Source organism: Cervus canadensis, chromosome 1 (assembly GCF_019320065.1).
Source record: "Cervus canadensis isolate Bull #8, Minnesota chromosome 1, ASM1932006v1, whole genome shotgun sequence".
Lineage (NCBI taxonomy): Eukaryota > Metazoa > Chordata > Mammalia > Artiodactyla > Cervidae > Cervus > Cervus canadensis.
Genome location: NC_057386.1, coordinates 114,052,726 through 114,072,143, shown reverse-complemented (window position 1 = coordinate 114,072,143; position 19,418 = coordinate 114,052,726). Strand labels below are relative to the sequence as shown.

The 19,418-nt window shown below is 48.2% G+C and overlaps 1 protein-coding gene across 3 annotated transcripts in view; it reads left to right on the top strand.

The window, feature by feature from the left end:
• The window catches only part of SEZ6L (seizure related 6 homolog like), a 185,741-nt gene that overhangs the window by 123,228 nt on the left and 43,095 nt on the right, over positions 1 to 19,418 (top strand). For all 3 annotated transcript variants that reach the window (XM_043438080.1, XM_043438079.1, XM_043438078.1), the window contains exons 6-9: positions 2,495 to 2,660; positions 6,558 to 6,724; positions 7,124 to 7,318; positions 9,397 to 9,535. In XM_043438080.1, the coding sequence (XP_043294015.1) occupies positions 2,495 to 2,660; positions 6,558 to 6,724; positions 7,124 to 7,318; positions 9,397 to 9,535 (667 nt within the window). The remainder of the gene's footprint in view (positions 1 to 2,494; positions 2,661 to 6,557; positions 6,725 to 7,123; positions 7,319 to 9,396; positions 9,536 to 19,418) is intronic.

Sequence of the window (19,418 nt, the reverse complement as noted above, 5' to 3'; positions counted from 1 at the left end):
TTGTTGTTGCTTGAGCTTTTGATGTGACAGCTGCCATATTTTGAGACCAGTCCATATGCCAGGGCTATGATAAATCCTCACAGTAATCCTACATGGTGTGAACCATTATCCCCATTTCACAGATGAGGAAACTGAGGCTCGTGGAGGTGAAGTTTCTTCCTCAGAGTCACCAGATAGAAATTGAACTGGATCTAGAGCCCTTCTCTCTTGAGCTGTTTCCCTTACACATTCACTATTTAAAGTGCAGTCTGCAGACCAGTGAGACTATTAGAAATACATAATCCTGGGCCCCATACAAAACCAAGCTAATCAAAAATCTGCATTTAGCCTGCTCTTTCTGTAGTTAATGTGCTATGTGTCACAGATTGAGAAGTACTCTATACGACAATCTCTCTGCACCAGCGGCCGTAACCTTGACCATCCTCAGTTATTGAGAGAGTAAAACCCTATTAGATTCTCAAAAATCCTGACCATGGCCAGGAGAGTACAGAGTGCTCACATTAACTGAGCACCTACTATGTGCCAGGCCATGAGCCATGTACAAACAGAATACCGGGAGTAAGAAAAACATCATTCCTGCCCTCCAGGCATTTGTAGTCACTAGAATTCAAGATGCAAATGAGAGCTGATGATAAATTCTGAGATTTTAATTATTGCACTATTGTTCTCTCAAGGCTGTTCAGAACTTTGTGTGTGTGTGTGTGTGTTTTTAAAACAAAGAAAAGAAAAATCCAAACCATAGGCAGTTGGTCTCCATGCCTCCCTCGAGTTAATTTTTATCTATGTATGAAATCAGAGAGGAATTAAGCCTCAATTTGTGCTAAGAAAGATGGATGGGGAGCCACGGCTGGCAAATTGAAGCCAAACAGAGTCATCAGTCGGCTTAATAAGGCAAGGAAGGGGAGCAGAGAGGCAGCAAATGAGCAGCCGCTCAGAGAGGACAGATGGCTGGCGCCCCCCACCAGGGACAGCTCGTCCATCTCCTCGGCCCCTGAGCTGTAGGGCAATAAGGCTGGCTGCGTCCTGAGCACCTACTCTGTGCCAGGGATGGCGCCAAGCCCTGTCCACGCAGTATTTCATTTCTCACCACCATCCATAAGGAGGGTGGAATTATTATTACCGCTTTACTAGAGGTTCAGAGAGCCTCAGTGACTTGTCCTAGATAAACAGTGGATAAGTGACACCGGGCAGATTTGAACCTCCACTTTGGGACAGGAGGCAGAGTGGACACATGGGCGACCCGGTACTCTGTCCGTGGTCCTGAAAAAAACTGCAAGCCTTCCCAGCAGCATCTTGGCTGTAAGTCACCGCAGAGTCCAGAGCCGCCAAGGGAGCTCTCTGCCTTTCTCATCTCTGCAACTCTTTGTTAGTCATGAAGTCATTCAACAAACATTTAATGAGAGCCAGATATCTTCTAAGAATAAAACTACCTCCCAACATTTGCAGAACTCTTCTCAGTTCACAGGTCATTTTTCATGTATGTTAGATTTTTATGATAAAAGTAATATATGACTCTGGAAAAAAATATTTCCAAGAAATAACAAAAGTGGTGAAGAGTCTACCATCACTTTTGTATTCCTGGTCTCAATTGATCTTTGCATATAGCTCATTGAAATAGGTATGGCAGAACATTTTCTAACTTTTTTTCCCGCTGCTTAAAATATAGTGAGTATTTTCCTATATTTTGAAGTACTGTTTGATAACAGGGTTTTTAAAAGCTGAATGAATGGCGTGCATCTCACCGAGCATCTGTAAGCGGACATTCATGTTCGCAGTGTTTTGCTCTTAGAAGCAATCAAACAGTGAACATCATCAGGCATACATTTTTGCGAAACTCTCTAAATCTTTTTTTGACCTAAGTTCCCAGAACCTTAATTACCAGGTCAAAGTGCTTAAACACATTTTCCAGGTCTTTTCATCAGATTTCCCTCCTGAAAGGTCATAGCAATTTGCATTCCAACCAGACCTGAATGAGAGCAACCATTTCTCATCACCGGAGATGGCGCTTCCCGTTTATTGCTGCTCTTTATCTGGACCAATTAGGTGGACGGGGATAGAATATAGTTTAGATTTGCATTTCTTTTACTGTTAGTGAGGCTGAATTTTTTTTTTTTTTTTTTTGGAGTGCTTAACTAAGTACTGGAAGTAGACTTCTTCTGTGGAGAACTGCCTATTTATGTCCTTCTTGATTACCATTTTGTAACCGAGAACAGGGCACAGCCAGTGCGTTAAATCAGTCATCCCTTCCCTACCGTGGCGCGCACACGGCAGTTCCAGATCCAGTGGGACTAGATCTCCTTTCACACAGGATGGACCCGTCTCAGGAGGAAGGAACTTTCCCACGGTGTTCCTCTTCCCAGCATATTTCCTCTCACTAAGGGGCTGGGGTTGGAAAAGGATAAAACACTCACTTATCTTCCCCCCCGCCCCGCCCCCGACCGCTCTCTCTCTGCAATCCTCTCGTTGCCCACGCACCTCTACCGTCTGGCTCCAGCCCCTTGTGGAGGGGCTGTGCGCAACGCCACCATCGGCCGCGTCCTGTCCCCAAGTCACTCTGCAAACGCCAATGGGAGCCAGTTCTGCGTGTGGACGATCGAAGCTCCAGAGGGCCAGAAACTGCACCTGCACTTTGAGCGGCTGGCACTGCATGAGAAGGACAGGTAAACCCCTGAGGGTCCCCAGCCAGCCTCACACCTTCCCAGAGTGCTGGGGTGTGGCTTGGGATTTGAAGTCTTGAATGGCTAAACTGTTGGCTCATGGAGGTCAAGAAAGGAAGAATTGGGAGGGAGGCAAGGCTATTAGAAACCATCAGTTTTGATCTCCTCCCTTTACACATAAGGGAACCAGGGCATACAGCGGGGAAGAGACTTGCCCCAGTCACGCAGCAGGGTAGGGGGAGAGGCAGGAAGGGAGTCCCCCCTGCCTTGCACGGCCTCATCCCTTCTCCTGCACATCCCTTTTTGCAGTGGAGCAAGGAGAGAGAATTCACTGAGCACCTGCTCTCTGCCCACATCAGGTATTAGCCTCGATGGAGAATGGGAGAGAAGAACATTCATTCCTGGTGTGACAGGAAATTGAGATTCAAAAACCAGATGTATGCACACGAGGGAACTTTCAATAACAAGACAGCATTTGGCCAAGAGCACATCTGTCGAAGCTAAGTAATAGGCACAGAAGCCAGAATCTGAAAACTTTGATAAGCTGAGACCTTATTCCAGAATATTCTGGAATATTCTAGAAAATTAGGATCTTGGCTGCTTAGAATTGCTGTGTTAGAGTGGGTTCCCTTGGAAACAGACGGGATGACAATGGTATGAAAGAAAGTGGTTTATTTAGAAGCTGATCCTAGAAAGCACCAAGAAAATGAGCAGAGAAGGAAAGGGAGTAGATACAGTGTGTGTTAATAGTCAGGTCTCTTATCTACAGGGGTCCCCCAGGAAGCTGTATTTAGCACGGCTCAGAGAGTTCCTGTCAGAGGGCAAGGGAGCTAGGGTATTTATCTGCCCACTCACCCCCTGCTGGAGGACACTCACTGACTCCTCAGCATTGCTCTCACCCCTTGAGCTGGCTGCACTGGCTGATTCTCAGAGCCTCCGGAAACCAGCCCAAACTGGGTGAGCGGTGAGTGCGGAGGGGTGCGGGTAGGGCACCGACAGAACACCAGCACCTTGGGGTCCTGGATTCCGTCCAACTTTCAACTTAGAATTATACCGTCCTGGCTTCTTTGAAGCTTCAGACCTAAACCATTAACCTCTGGGAAAGGATGCTGAGAAAATACAAGACAACTGAATAATTTACCCAACTCTGGAGTCCACTTCCCTCCAAACCATCCAGCCTTATCCTGAACAACTTTGTATCAATAAATCACTGCCTTAAAGTACAAGGTGTCGAATAGGGGCTTCGGAGCCTGGATTCTCTGTAGCATCAGAATGACCTCAGGAACCTTTCAGAAAAACAGATGCCCAGTCTCTTCCCCCTGGAGAAGCAGGACCTGGGAGCCCTCAGTGATGAGTGCTTTTTAACGTTCAGACCTCTGGTTTGCCTCTTCCGAACAGTGCTGGGAATAAACCAAGTGTACATTTAGACCAGACAGTGAGAAGCAGAGAGAAAGAAAAATTAACCAAAGTGAGTATTTTCTGGAAGTTTATGAAATCCTGATAAATGAGCCGACAGACACGTGGACACTGTAGTTTCACTAGGGGTTTCTGTGGAGCCCTGCAAAGGTTTATGAAAGGGATGTGTTTACAACCACCAGGGAAAACCAGAGCTCAAGTATCTGTAGGGAAAGAAGTTTGGAGTTGTTCATCAAGATCAAAGGTCAGGGTGCACGTGTGTGTGTGTGTGTGTGTGTGTGTGTGTGTGTGTGTGTGTGCGCGCACACACACACACACACACACACAGTGAAGATACTTGCTGTGCTAAGAAGAAAGGGGAGCTTTATTTGTCCATGGACTTTATTGAGGAAAAACAGCTTAAATACCACAGTTGCAAGAGGTTAGAGCTAGAGGAGGCTCCATGTAAGATGTGGGACCTGGATCTAAACCTTAGAGATTCAGTCAGGGAACCCAAAATACGGTGAGTGTATGGAGTAGCTAGCCCAAGCAGGGAGAACAGGAGTGGAGATGAACAAAGATGAGGAGGTAAATGTGGGCCACCTTCTGAAGGGCTTTGGCTGCCAGATGCTTCTATAAGCTGTAGAGAGCCATGGAAGGATTTTGAGTAGAGGAGTGAAATGAAATTTTAAAGATGATTTCCACCCCCCCCCCAACAACAAAATGACGTCTTTCTAAACTGCAGTCCCATAATATGCAGCATAGAAAGTGGGTTCTCTGGTCAAATATGTTTGGGAGACACTATACCCAGTCTCTATCTTGGCATCAAGGCATATTCACTGGCAAAGGCACTGACAAGTCCTGCAAGGGAAAAAAATGTTTAATTTTCATTTAAATTTTCCAAGCCCATTTGACCATAGACTATACATAGATTTGAGATAAAACTCTTTACTATTTCAGACATTCTAGAGAACATAGCTAGAAAACTGCTATTTTGGGAAGAGTCATTGACGGTAGAGATTTTGAGATCCTGAGGGTGTGCCCTAGAGCACCCCTTGTTGCCAAAGGCTGCAATTCTCTGAAAGAAGAGTCCTGGGCATGGCCCCAAAGAGACAACAAATTCAGCAGGGATTTGAAGATTGTGAAAAGGCCCTGCACTCTCAGCATGGCCCTTGGCCTCTACCCCAGCCCCCTCCTTATCCCAATCACAGTGGACACACGGCAGAATAAACAGACTGAGATTCCAACATTTCTACAGTTTGATGACATTAGAAATCTATATGATAAACCCTTTTTATGGGTCATGGTAAAAAAAAAAAAAACTTGAAAAATTAAAAATGCCTATTGATGATCCCATCCATAAAAGTAAGTGATCCAATTTGTATACTGGTTCCTTCCACATTTTTGCATAACTTTTTTAAAACTGCCAAGGCCAGCAAAGAGTCAAGCACCCAAGGGTTTTAATAACACTAAGATTGAATACCAACATTTTGTCTGACACCTTTCAGTTTTCACGGTGCTTCATCTTTTCAAAGCCCCCTCTAAGATAGGTCAGAAAGACTTTGTGATCCCTCCTTGCAGGATTGCGGAAAGTGAGGCCCGAGATGTGTTGAGACTTGTGTAACTTCAGTGAATGGGGAACTGGGGACTGGAAATTGGGACTCCTCCAACTCCACGCAGTGTTCTTGGGAGGCAAGAGTCAGTGACAGAGCCTGGTGGTGGTCCAATGATTGGTCCTCTGACCTGCATACCTGCTCTGTCCTGCACACTATACCCTCGGCCTCTGATCCCCACACTCTTGTACCCATTTTACAGATGAAGAACCTGAGGCTCAGTGGGGTAAAATGTTTTTGTCCAAAGTCCCACAGCTCAGAATTTGAAGTCGGGACTCTTACACGTGTGTGTGTGTGTGTGTGTGTGTGTGTGTGTGTGTACAGTGTTTCAAGAATGTTATTAACCTCATCATCCCAACTTCTTAATTAGTAATAAATACTGCAGCTGCTAAGTCACTTGAGTCATGTCCAACTCTTTGTGACCCCCATGGACTATAGCCCACCAGGCTTCTCGGTCCATGGTATTCTCCAAGCAAGAATAGTGGGGTAGGTTGCCACGTCCTCCTGCAGAGGGTCTTCCCGACCCAGGGATTGAACCCACATCTCCCTCAACTCCTGTATTGCGGGTAGATCCTTTACTGCTAAGCCACCAGGGAAGCCCATATTAGTAATAACTAATTGGTATCAATTAATTCAGTTGGTCATTACATATACACAGCACTTTCCTTACAAGCTCAGAATCCATCCATGAGTCTAGGATAAGCATTGTACAGAAAGGGAGACAAATTTGGTGAGATGACGCAGAGCATCCTGGTGACTATGGGGTGAAGTCGGGGTGTGAGTCTGAGAATGAGGTCCCAGAGGGGGTGCTCATGGCACATGCCTCCCACTGCAGCATGTCAGTGGCCCCTGAAGACCTCTCATTGACCCCCATCTCCTTCTGCACTGCTAGGATGATGGTCTACAGCGGGCTGACCAACAAGTCCACTCTTCTCTACGACTCCTTCCAAACTGAGAATGTCCCCTTTGAGGGCCTGCTGAGCGATGGCCATACCATCCGCATCGAATTCACGTCCAACCAGCCGCCGGTGGCCTCAGCCTTCAACATCCGGTTCGAGGGTGAGGGTCCCAGGGGGCCGCCCCCTCTGCTGGGTTGTCACTGTGAGATGGAGGGAAGCGTGGCAGGGCTGGGTCTTGGGAGGCAGAAATGTGACCTGCTAAGGCTGGAGAAGAGGTCATGGCTAGACTGACCCTTGGACTTCCAAAGGCTGCCTCTTTGAGGTTGGGGAGGCAACGGTCCTTGTTCCCATTTCAGATATGAAAATAAAGAGGTAGAGAGGCCAGGTGAGTGGCCAAGGGCCCTCAGCAGGTCAGCAGGAACTGGAGTGGGGGGGTCTGGTGCCCGTTTTCCATGGGGCTTCCCTGAGCAGCAAGTGGGGAGCCTGCTTGTGTGACACAGCCCTGTGAGCCTCCCCTGACTCACGTGAGCGGCTGCCCTCTTTTGTATTCTGGCCCCAGCCTTTGAGAAAGGCCACTGCTACGAGCCCTACATTCAGAACGGGAACTTCACCACGTCCGACCCAACCTATAACATCGGGACCGTAGTGGAGTTCACCTGCGACCCCGGCCACTCTCTGGAGCAGGGCCCGGCCATCATTGAGTGCATCAACGTGCGAGACCCATACTGGAATGACACAGAGCCCCTGTGCAGAGGTGAGTGGGTCACAGCCCTCCCTCCAGGATGTCCCAGGGCCCTCCACTCCTTCAGATGAAGAGATCCAGCTTATGTACTGATTTTAGGATTAGAACCCTTTCCAGGGCTCACCTTCCTTTGGGTCAGGTTTGCTGCTGATCCTTGAGAAAACTACAAAATGGATAAAATTGAAAAGGGGCCCCTTCCTCCAGATACAAGGCCCCATCGTGTGTAGCTTGGTGAGAAGATCTCTGCATGGACTTCAGCTCCTATATATGCTATGCAGACTTGTGCAGTGCACAACCCACCCAACAGCACATGGCAACCCTGAGTCTAATTAATGATAATGATGATAATAAGTTGTTAATAGGAGTGCAGAGAAACTGTGTTGCAGGCGCTCTGTGCATTATACGATTTAATCCTCACCACAAGCCTGTCTTGTTCAGTTGCTAAGTTGTGTCTGATTCTTTGTTACCCCATGGACTGTTTGTTACCCACCAGACTCCTCCATTCATGGGATTTCCCAGGCAAGAATACTGGAGCGGGCTGCCCTTTCCTCTTCCAGAGGATCTTCCCTACCCAAGGATTGAACTCAAATCTCCTGCATTGGCAGGAGGATCCTTTACTGCTGAGCCACCAAAGAAGTCCACCACCTGAGGTGCATCTTGTTATTGATCCCATGTAGAGACAGAGAAATAGCAGCTGGGGTATGACATGCCACATAGCACACTGAGGGTAATTGGCAGAAGTGGGTATGGAACTCTGGTCTCTCTGTTCTCCGAGACCTGTGCTCTTTGCCCCTTTGGACAGCGTCAGCTCTGTGGAACCCTCATCTACGTGGATGCCCAGCGCCCTGCCCTCCCCGCTTCTCCATGTTTAAGACCACTGAGCCGCTCCGAGCCTGGACTCACATGGGGAATGCAGAGTAATGAACAGAGTCCTGGCTTCTGGCACCCGCCGCCCAGATGGCAGTTGGCATGAAGTCATAGCCTTGCCGTGGTGAAGGATTGATCCCTGTATTAAATGTGCTGGTTTAACAGAGCGGAATTTATTGGTGCTTTGGCCTCTGCCACATTGAGAACTTTCCAAAGTGCCAAACACAGACTGAAATTTATCAATGTATGACAAAACCCACTGGAAAAAAAAATAATAATAAAAGAAAATAAAAAAAAATAAAAAATAAAAAAAATAAAAATAAAAATAAAGGGCCAGGTGCAGCCACACATCTTCACTTCCAGTTCAGAGCCAGGGCCCTCCACAGTAACATTAACTAAGAATTACTGAATACTTACCGTGTGCCTGGCACTGTGCCATGTCTGACATCCATGAGCTCAGTTAAGCCTCAGAATTACCCAGTGAGGTCCACACTGATGTTTCCCCCTGCTGTACAGAGGGAAACAGCTGAGGCTCCAAGAACTTACATGCCTTGTCAACAGAGCCTTTGGTGGCCGAGACAAGACTCGAACTCAGGTCCACCTGAGTCAAATGCACCATCTCCCGGTCACTACGCCCCCTGCTCAAGGGGAAGCCTGTGGAAGAGGTCCTTGAAACCTTGGGCTTTGTCCTTGGTACTGAAAAAGAGCAACAGCCATCCCTTGGTATCCTCAAGGGAGTGGTTCCAGAACCGTCACTACACAACCCCTCCATACAAAAATTTATGGATACTCAAGTCCCTTATATAAAAGGGCACATCCTCTCATATACTTTAAATCACTTCTAGATTACTTATAATACAAAGTAAATACTACATAAACAATTGCAAACACAATGTAAATGATATAGGAATGTCCTAAATGCAATGTAAATGCTATGTGAACAGTTGTTGGTGAGTGGCAAATTCAAGGTTTGGTTTCTGAAACTTTCTGGAATTTTTTCAAAGACTTGCTTCTCAGCCGGTTGAATCCCAGGGTTGCAGAACCCCCAGTACAATGTCCTTATCCCGCCTTCGCCAGCCTTCAGCTGGAGGAGACAGGTGGCCGGTCTGAATTTAATCCTTCCACACACGTATGGACTGTCTGGTTTCATAGCCCACACTCCTAACTGTCCTGCCGGATCTGTTTCCTTATGCATCATGTCTGTCTGTCTGTGTCTTTTACAGCCATGTGCGGTGGGGAGCTCTCTGCCGTGGCCGGGGTGGTGCTGTCGCCAAACTGGCCAGAGCCCTACGTGGAAGGTGAAGACTGTGTCTGGAAGATCCATGTAGGCGAGGAGAAGCGGATCTTCTTAGACATCCAGTTGTGAGTGTTTCTGATGGGTGGACCCCTAGGTCTAGCCAGTTGGGGAAGAAATTGCTCTTGCTTGATGGTTTCAACCACTATTAATTAAGCACCTCCTGTCTATCAGGGGCTATGCAAAGAACCGGGGTCCCGATGGTGGGGAAGCAACATTGTACACACCCAGAAAGAGCCCCTGTCCTCAAGAAACTCAGTCTGCTCAGGAAGTGTGCACTAAATGAGGAGATGCGTCAATTTAACTTTGTTAAGCCATGTAAGGAAAGGTGCCTGATGCCATGCGATTCTATAATGGGGATCTGATGTCAAGAGGAAGGTCAGAGAAGCCTTTCCTGGAGGATCTGAGAAGGCTCAGCACGTAAATATGTGAATTGGAGTGAACATATTCAAAAGGAACAGAATCCCCTTAAGGTCCTGTGCCAAGAGCAAGGACAGCATTTTCAGAGGACCAAATGGCCAGTACGGTCGGAAGGAGGAAGAAAGTCTAACACACACAGTAGTTTGTTTTCCCATGTCTCACTCAACTAGACCAGGAGGTCCTTGCAGTCAGGACCTGATCTGATTTCTCTCTCTTCCAGCATCTTACACAGAGTCTGACACACAGCTGACGCTCAGACAGTGACTGCCAAATGAAAGAGACGTGTTATAATGCATGGCCTTTCCCTGGCTGTGTGTCTGTTTCCCAATACTCAGTGAGGGTACCTATTAGATGCTCCATCAGAACTTTCCCTCTCTAAGTGCGCAGGGGTCGGGAGAAGGGTACAGAGACAGACAGTGTGTCTAGAAACGCAGAAGAAAGGGCTTGCCAGCAGACTCAGACACGTGGCTGGGTGCCAAGTTCGGAAGGACCTTTCTGGATGCAGACAGGACCTCTGGGGGTCAGCTCTCCCCACAAGCCTGAAGTAGAACTCGCTTGACTGGGAAGCAGGACTCTGGGGCTGCCTGGCTTTGCAGAGGAGCCTGGCAAGAGGAAGATGATTTGCAAGACTATGAGTGACGGTCTTTGGAGCAGTCCCTTGGAGGCAGAGGCTCCTGAGAGACAGAGGCTCTGAGAGTCCTCAGAGGCTGCCCTGAGTCATAGAGTTACCGTCAGTACACAGCTGCCTCTTGTGGCCTTGGGGTCGGGCCAACCTGAGTCAGAATTTCTCGTCTCCTCCACCTACAGCTGAGTGACTTTGGACTTCTCCCTGGGCTTTGGCTTTTCTCATCTATAATGAGACTCCTGGAACATGGGTGTTTTGTGGCTACTGGAGGCAAGTGTTAAGCCTCCCTTGCCCACTGCCTCCCTCCCTTTCTCCCATTGTTGGCTCTCTGACTTCTAGAGCCTGGAATAAAGTGCTCATTCATTCAAGACATGTTTTCTGAGTATCTGCTATGAGCCAAGCACTGAAAAGGCTCTGATAGTTGCCAACTCGGCAGTAAAGCTTATATTGGAAAAGAGCGGGTTGACTGGTCTCTATAAACTCTGAAAAATATGCTGTGCACCCCTGTGTGGGAGCACTCGGCTAGGCGCTGGAGACAGTTGTGAGAAAGGTGGGACAGTCTCCGCCCTCACTGTCTAGTGAGTGAGGACACGAAACCATGTGCAGTTTGATAAGAGCAGTGATGGGGAGAGCAGGCCGCTGAGGGAGTCTGTGTGAAATCATGGAGGGCTTCCAGGAGGTAGTGACTTCTGGGATGGGATGAAAGAGGGTACACAAGTGATGAAGAGGAATGAAGAGGGTCCAGACAGTGAGTACAGCATGTGCAAAGTCTGGAAATGAGAGAGAAAGTGGCCCACTTAGTGGCTTAACGGGAGTTTGATGTGGCTGGAGTGTGGAGGTTGGGTAGGGGTTACACATATTTTTCATATGCTTTTCCATTGTGGTTTATTACAGGGTATTGAATATAGTTCCCTGTGCTCTGCAATGAGACCTTGTTTATCCATCCTATATATAACAGTTTGCATCTGATAATCCCAAACTCCCAATCCTTCCCCCCGCCATCCCCACTCCCTCTCAGGAACCAGGAGTCTGTTCTCTGTGCCTGTTTTTGTATCATTGATAAGTTCATTTGTGTCATATTTTAGATCCCACATATAAGTGATAGCATATGATATTTGTCTTTGACTTACTTCACTTAATATGATCATCTCTAGGTCTATTTGTGCCACTGCAAGTGGCATTATGTCATTCTTTTTTATGGCTGAGTAGTATTCCAGTGTGTATATGTATATCTTCTTTATCCATTCATCTGTTGATAGACATTTAGGTTGCTTCCACGTCTTGGCTATTGTGAATGGGCCACAGTGAACATTGGGGTGCATTTATCTTTTCAAATTATATTGATGGTTTTGTTAAGATACATGCCCAGAAGTAAGATTGCTGGATCATATGGCACCTCTGTTTTTAGTTCTATGAGAAACCTCCATACTGTTCTCCATAGGGGCTACACCAATTTACATTGCCACCAACAGTGTAGGAGCATTCCCTTTTCTCCACACCCTCTCCAGCATTTGTTATTTGTAGACATTTTAATGAAGCCATTCTGACCAGTGTGAGGTAATACCTCATGGTAGTTTTGATTTGCATTTCTCTAATATAAATTCAGTTTTTAGAAATAATGCCCCCTCTTTACACAAGTATCTCCCAACCAGATTTGGACTGGAGGAACCACAAGTCTAGGCAGTGGTTAAGGTCGTTTCTCATGGAGGTGGTGAGGAAAGCCATTTTCATCATTGAGTACTCACTGTCTGCGAGGTTCTTCCCAAGTGTTACTTGATTTGCCCCTCCAAGTAATCCTAGGAGGAATATACAGCTATTATGCCCACCTTATTTCCACCTGCTTTCTCACCTCTTCACTTCGATGTCTAAGAGGCATCTCCAATGAAGTCCCTGGACTTAAACCCCTTGATTCTTTTTCCAAACCTGTTTCGAGTCATCTTCCCATCTCAGAAAGGAGTTGTCCATCCTGCCAGCTGCTCAGACCCGAAAGACATGGGGTTATTCTAGAGCAGGAGAATGCTGGTCAAGGTTCCACAATGGCTTTTCTTGGCTGGTGGGCTGGGGAGCAACTCCCTGATTTGCAGCATTTGCCAATTTCCTCGGTGTAAATACTTACACTGTGAAACCAATCTCGAGCAATCAATACAACATCAGCAGGCTCACCAAATGCCTGGACCCTTAACAATCAGCTCATATGACCCAGAAGGAGCCACTGGTTCCAGCACACTGCCTATGAACTGGAACAGACAGAAGACGGGCAAAGATGGAGGGAACAGTGTTCCAGCCAGAAGGAACAGCATGCGCTAAGGTCCAGAAGCAGGAAGCATGACTCTCTTATTATTCGTCCATAACATGGAATATATGCTGAGCATTTACTGCATGCCAGGCATTCACATCCCTTGTGAACAAACACGGGCAGTGAGTCTGGTTGTTATCTCCACTTTACAGATGAATAAACTCATAGAAGTAGAGGGCTTCCCAGGTGGCTCAGTGGTAAAGAATCCTCCTGCCGATGCAGGAGACATGGGTTCAATCCCTGGATCGGGAAGATCTCCTAGAGAAGGCAGTGGCAACCCACTCCAGTACTCTTGCCTGGCAAATCCCATGGACAGAGGAGCCTGGCAGACTACAGTCCAGAGGGGTCACAAAGAGTCAGACACAACTGAGCAACTGAGCCCACACACATGCTTAGAAGTAGAGCAGTGACTGTGATCACGTGGCTGGGATTCAAACTCTGCTTGCCATGTCTCCAGGGTCTGGGGTCGTCGCCAGCCTGTGAGAGGAGCTGGAGGAACCCCTGTGTGTCTGGAGCTCAGAGATACAGGAGGCGCGGTGCCAATGAGGAAGCTGTGGGATCAGGCAGGGCCTTGAAGGCCACATTAGGGAGTCTGGACGTGCCCAAACCGGGCAGCAGGGGAAGGGGTTCAGGCAGCTAACAGGATTAAAGCGTCACAGGAGGGAGCTGAGCCCTCGGGGTCACCAGCCTGGGTCTCTCTACGGCAAACCCCAGCACACACTTGGCAGAGCAGGATCTGGGCCTGACGCCCGCTTCCTCCCACAGAGGGAGAGAAAATAGCATCTCACTAGCGAGGAAGCCACGCAGCCCAGGAGCTGCTGGCTTTAATTTATCTTGCTTGGTTTCCGCTGACAGTTTTAGTAAACCAATTTGGCTTTGATAGTGAAAATAATTCCGTCCTCGGGGCCCCTCACGTGGCCTAAGTGTTTGCAATTGTTATTTATCACATCGGGGAAGGGGAAAGAGTTTGCGCCGCTGGACCAGCTGGGTAGGTGGCCTGCAGTAGGTGCTGGAATCTTTGCTGAGTCATGAGGACCTCAGCCACCTGTGGCCCGCGAGAGGGGACTCTTCTCCCCCTTGTCTTCTGGGCCCATCTCTTGATGCTGTGGGCATTAGGATAACGGCTCTAATTAGTCATCATTTATGAAAGACCTACTGCGTGCCGGGCCCTGAGCTGCATCATTCATCCCCGAGAGCAATAATGAATGTGAACATTATTACATGGAGATAATAATTACATAAATTAGCGCTAATGTGAGCAGAGATAATTGCAGAGGGGTAATTACCCAAATTTAGAGATAACGTACGCAGAGCCCATCACGTGGGGCCCGACATGTAGTTGGCGCTTCGTAAATGAGGGCTACAGGTGCCAGGAATCCTCGTGAGTCCGTCTTGATCCCCACCGCTTTGTGGATTTGGAAATGACAGCGCAGAGAGGTGAAGCGGCTGCCTCAGGTCACACAGCCAGGGAAGGACGGGGCCCGGATTTGTGTGCACGCCGTAGCCTCCACTGGCATTGACTTGAACAGCCTTTGGGGGCATTAGCTGTATGTCTCAGTGATGAAGCAGGAAGGCTCCCAGGCCTCCAGCAACTCACAGGGCAGGAAGGGAAGTAGGACCATAAACAGGCAACCCCGTGGGGTGCGGGCACAGTGCTGTGGCTGGAGGGGTGGGGTGGGGGCGCTGGGGTTACAGAAATGCCACAGAGAGGGGGGCCTCCAGGATTCTGAGGGGTGTCCTTTGGTCAAACTGTAATGGGAGCAGGGCACTGCCCGAGGAGCCCCTGTGAACACAGGACTCAGGCAGTGTTGCAGGCATCCAGGAGGGTGCCCTGAATGCAGCAGCCATCCTCTTCAGTTCAGTTCAGAGGCTCAGCCCTGTCCGACTCTGTGACCCCATGGGCTGCAGCACACCAGGCTTCCCATCCATCACCAACTCCCACAGCTTGCTCAAACTCGTGTCCGTTGAGTCAGTGATGCCATCCAAGCTTCTCATCTTCTGTCGTCTGCTTCTCCTCTTACCTTCAATCTTCCCCAGCATCAGGGTCCTTTCCAATGAGTCGGCTCTTCGCATCAGGTGGCCAAAGTATTGGAGCTTTGGCTTCAGTATCAGTCCTTCCAGTGCACATTCAGGACTGATTTCCTTTAGGATGGACTGGTTGGATCTCCTTGCAGTCCAAGGGACTCTCAAGAGTCTTCTCTAACACCACAGTTCAAAAGCATCAATTCTTCAGTGCTCAGCCTCTTTTATGGTCCAACTCTCACATCCACACATGACTACTGAAAAAACCATAGCTTTGACTATTTGGACCTTTGTCAGTAGAGTAATGTCTCTGCTTTTTAATATGCTATCTAGGTTGGTCATAGTTTTTCTTCCAAGGAGAAGCAGTAATTAGAACCATCAAACTGCATTGTCAGTATCATAGGTAAGAAGGTGAGTGGGATGAGTCAGGAGCCCCCAGACTTTACCTCCTTCACACCCAAAATGCCTAGTCCCTGACCCACCTTGTACTTCCCAGTTCCATCAAGAGTCCGCTGCTTACCCTAAAGTGCATCTGGATATGAATCTTTCAAGTCCTTCAGAATTTATTTTTTAAATTAATTAATTTATTTATTTGGCTGTGCCAGGGTCTTAGTTGCAGTACATGGGATCTTTGATCATCTTTGCAACACACAGGGTCTTACCACAGCGAAAAGATCTAGTTTCCTGATCAGGGATTGGACCTGGGCCCCCTGCATTGGGAGCAGACAGTCTCAGTGACTGGACCACCATGAAAGTCCCTGAATCCTTCTGAATTTCTTAAATCTCTCTTCTTTCCCACTCTTGCTCTCTCAAAATGTAAAGCATAGACAGGAAAATTTTAAAAAACTTAAGGAATGGTTGGAGAAGAGGCTCAAGAACGGAGTACCTGGCCGGAGGCCCAGAGAGGGGAGGCGACTTGCCCAGCATCACACAGCAGGTCAGAGTTAGGGCCTGAAAGACAGCCTGGGTGTGGCTGCAACAGCTGAGCCCCAGGGCCACAACCTCGGAGATGCTGCGTGCCAGACATGAAGTTTCTAGGGTCAAAGGGTTGTTCAGTTGCTAAGTCATGTCTGACTCTTCATGACCCCATGGTCTGCAGCACACCAGGCTTCCCTGTCCTTCCCTATCTCCTGGAGTTTGCTCAAACTCATGTCCATTGAGTTGGTGATGCCATCCAACCATTTCATCCTCTGTCTTTCCCTTCTCCTCCTGCCTTCAATCTTTCCCAGCATCAGAGTCTTTCCCAATTAGTTGGCTCTTTGCGTTGGGTGGCCAAAGTATTGGAGCTTCAACATCAGTCCTTCCAGTGAATATTGAGGGTTGATTTCCTTTAGGATTGACTGGTTTGATCACCTTGCTGTCCAAAAGACTCTCGAGTCTTCTCTAGCACCAGAATTTGAAAGCATCAATTCTTCGGTGCTCAGCCTTCTTTATGGTCCAACTCTCACATCCATATATGACTATTGGAAAAACCATAGCTTATACTATATGGATCTTTGTCAGCAAAGTGATGTCTCTGCTTTTTAATACTCTGTCTAGGTTTGTCACAGCTTTTCTTCCAAAGAGCAAACATCCTTTAATTTTGTGGCTGCAGGCAGCGTCTGAAGTGATTTTGGAGCCCAAGAAAATAAAATCTGTCACTGCTCCTACTTTTCCCCATCTGTTTGCCATGAAGTGATGGGACTGGATACCATGATCTTCATTTTTTGACGCTTGAGTTTGAAGCCAGCTTTTTCACTCTCATCAAGAGGTTCTTAGTTCTTAGTTCCTCTTCACTTTCTACCTTTAAAGTGGGTATCACCTCTTTTAGGGTCAGAGAGAGTTCCTTTGAAGCCTGACTCTGCTGCTTACAGGCTCTGCATTTCAGGTGACAGAAGGTGACTGCCTTGCAATGGGATATTTTGTTTATATCCCCAGGGCCTGGCACACAGTAAGTGCTCAATAAATATCTGTTGAATAAAAGAGAGAGAGATCTTGAGTGTGTATGTTTATTTAAAAATATGTAAAGTTCTCAGTAAGGATTCTGGCACCAAATTGGCAAATAATCATCCCTAGTATATGCCAGACTTTAGGGTAAACACATGGCAGGAATTATTTCATGGATGATGATGGCAGTTATCATTGGCATCACAATAAATATCTGAATTTATTGAATGCTTCCTGTTTGCCAGTCACTAAGTGCTTTTTCTGTGTCAAGTCATTTAACTCTCACTTGAGAAACCTGTGTGATCACATTATGATTGCCCCCATTTTACAGATGGGAAAACTCAAGAGGCTCAGAGAGGTGAAGTCACTTGCCCAAAGTCACACAGCTAGAAAGAAACCAAGTGGAATTTGAACCCAGGTCTCTGGGGCCAAAATCCAATATTATAACCGCACAATAAATGGTAATGAGTTGTTCAGTAAAGGAGAAATCCCTTGACCCATTTTACAGAAGGAAAAATTGAGGCTCGAAGAAAAGGGAGGCCCTCCTCCCTTTTCCTGGACACCTACTTCCTATATATATATATATTTCTGGAAAAATGAAATTTCAGCCAAGCTCCAGTTTGCTTTTCTTGGGTCCATTGTGGAGCACAGCCCCAAATCTCTCCCTCTGTATGGACCCCAGCATAATCCATCAGCCAGGAAATAAAAGAACCTAATAACAAACCCCGGTAACCGTATGATTGATAGCTGTGGAATATGTCTCTTCAGGTGCTGCCAACCCGTTCTGCGCTAAGTTAATTCCAAGCGCTAAAAATTAAGTGCCTGTCCAGAGGCATTCCTGTCCATCAAACAGATATAGCTTCTTTGGGCAGGGAGAACTCAGCCCAGGAACCAGGCAAGAAGGGAGAGCCAAGAGTTGAGGGCAGGCCCTTCCCTGGTGGTCCAGTGAGTAAGAATCCGCACTGCAAGATGAGGGACACGGGTTCGATCTCTGGTCAGGGAACTAAGATCCCATGGGCCACCCTATGAGCCCAAGTGCTCTGGGGCCTGCGCAGCACAGCTAGAGAGCCCAGAGCCACAACTAGAGAGTCCAGAGCCACAACTAGAGAGCCCAGAGCCACAGCTAGAGAGCCCAGAGCCACAGCTAGAGAGCCCAGAGCCACAGCTAGAGAGTCCATGCTTCACAACTAGAGAGTCCATGCTTCACAACTAGAGAGCCCACAGCCACAACTAGAGAGCCCAGAGCCACAACTAGAGAGCCCAGAGCCACAGCTAGAGAGTCCATGCTTCACAACTAGAGAGCCCAGAGCCACAACTAGAGAGCCCAGAGCCACAACTAGAGAGCCCAGAGCCACAGCTAGAGAGTCCACAGCCACAACTAGAGAGTCCATGCTTCACAACTAGAGAGTCCATGCTTCACAACTAGAGAGCCCACAGCCACAACTAGAGAGCCCAGAGCCACAACTAGAGAGCCCAGAGCCACAGCTAGAGAGTCCATGCTTCACAACTAGAGAGCCCAGAGCCACAACTAGAGAGCCCAGAGCCACAACTAGAGAGCCCAGAGCCACAGCTAGAGAGTCCACAGCCACAACTAGAGAGTCCATGCTTCACAACTAGAGAGTCCATGCTTCACAACTAGAGAGCCCACAGCCACAACTAGAGAGCCCAGAGCCACAACTAGAGAGCCCAGAGCCACAACTAGAGGGCCCAGAGCCACAACTAGAGAGGCCACAGCCACAACTAGAGAGGCCACAGCCACAACTAGAGAGGCCACAGCCACAACTAGAGAGCCCAGAGCCACAACTAGAGAGCCCACAGCCACAGCTAGAGAGCCCAGAGCCACAACTAGAGAGTCCATGCTTCACAACTAGAGAGCCCAGAGCCACAACTAGAGAGCCCAGAGCCACAACTAGAGAGCCCAGAGCCACAGCTAGAGAGCCCAGAGCCACAACTAGAGAGCCCAGAGCCACAACTAGAGAGTCCAGAGCCACAACTAGAGAGGCCACAGCCACAACTAGAGAGGCCACAGCCACAACTTGAGAGCCCAGAGCCACAACTAGAGAGTCCAGAGCCACAACTACAGAGTCCAGAGCCACAACTAGAGAGCCCAGAGCCACAACTAGAGAGGCCACAGCCACAACTAGAGAGCCCACAGCCACAACTAGAGAGCCCAGAGCCACAACTAGAGAGCCCAGAGCCACAACTACAGAGTCCAGAGCCACAACTACAGAGTCCAGAGCCACAACTAGAGGGCCCAGAGCCACAACTAGAGAGGCCACAGCCACAACTAGAGGGCCCACAGCCACAACTAGAGAGCCCAGAGCCACAACTAGAGAGCCCAGAGCCACAACTAGAGAGTCCATGCTCCACAACTAGAGAGCCCACAGCCACAACTAGAGAGTCCATGCTCCACAACTAGAGAGCCCAGAGCCACAACTAGAGAGCCCACAGCCACAACTAGAGGGCCCACAGCCACAACTAGAGAGTCCATGCTCCACAACTAGTGAGTCCATGTTCCACAACTAGAGAGCCCAGAGCCACAACTAGAGAGCCCAGAGCCACAACTAGAGAGTCCATGCTCCACAACTAGAGAGCCCAGAGCCACAACTAGAGAGTCCATGCTCCACAACTAGTGAGTCCATGCTCCACAACTAGAGAGCCC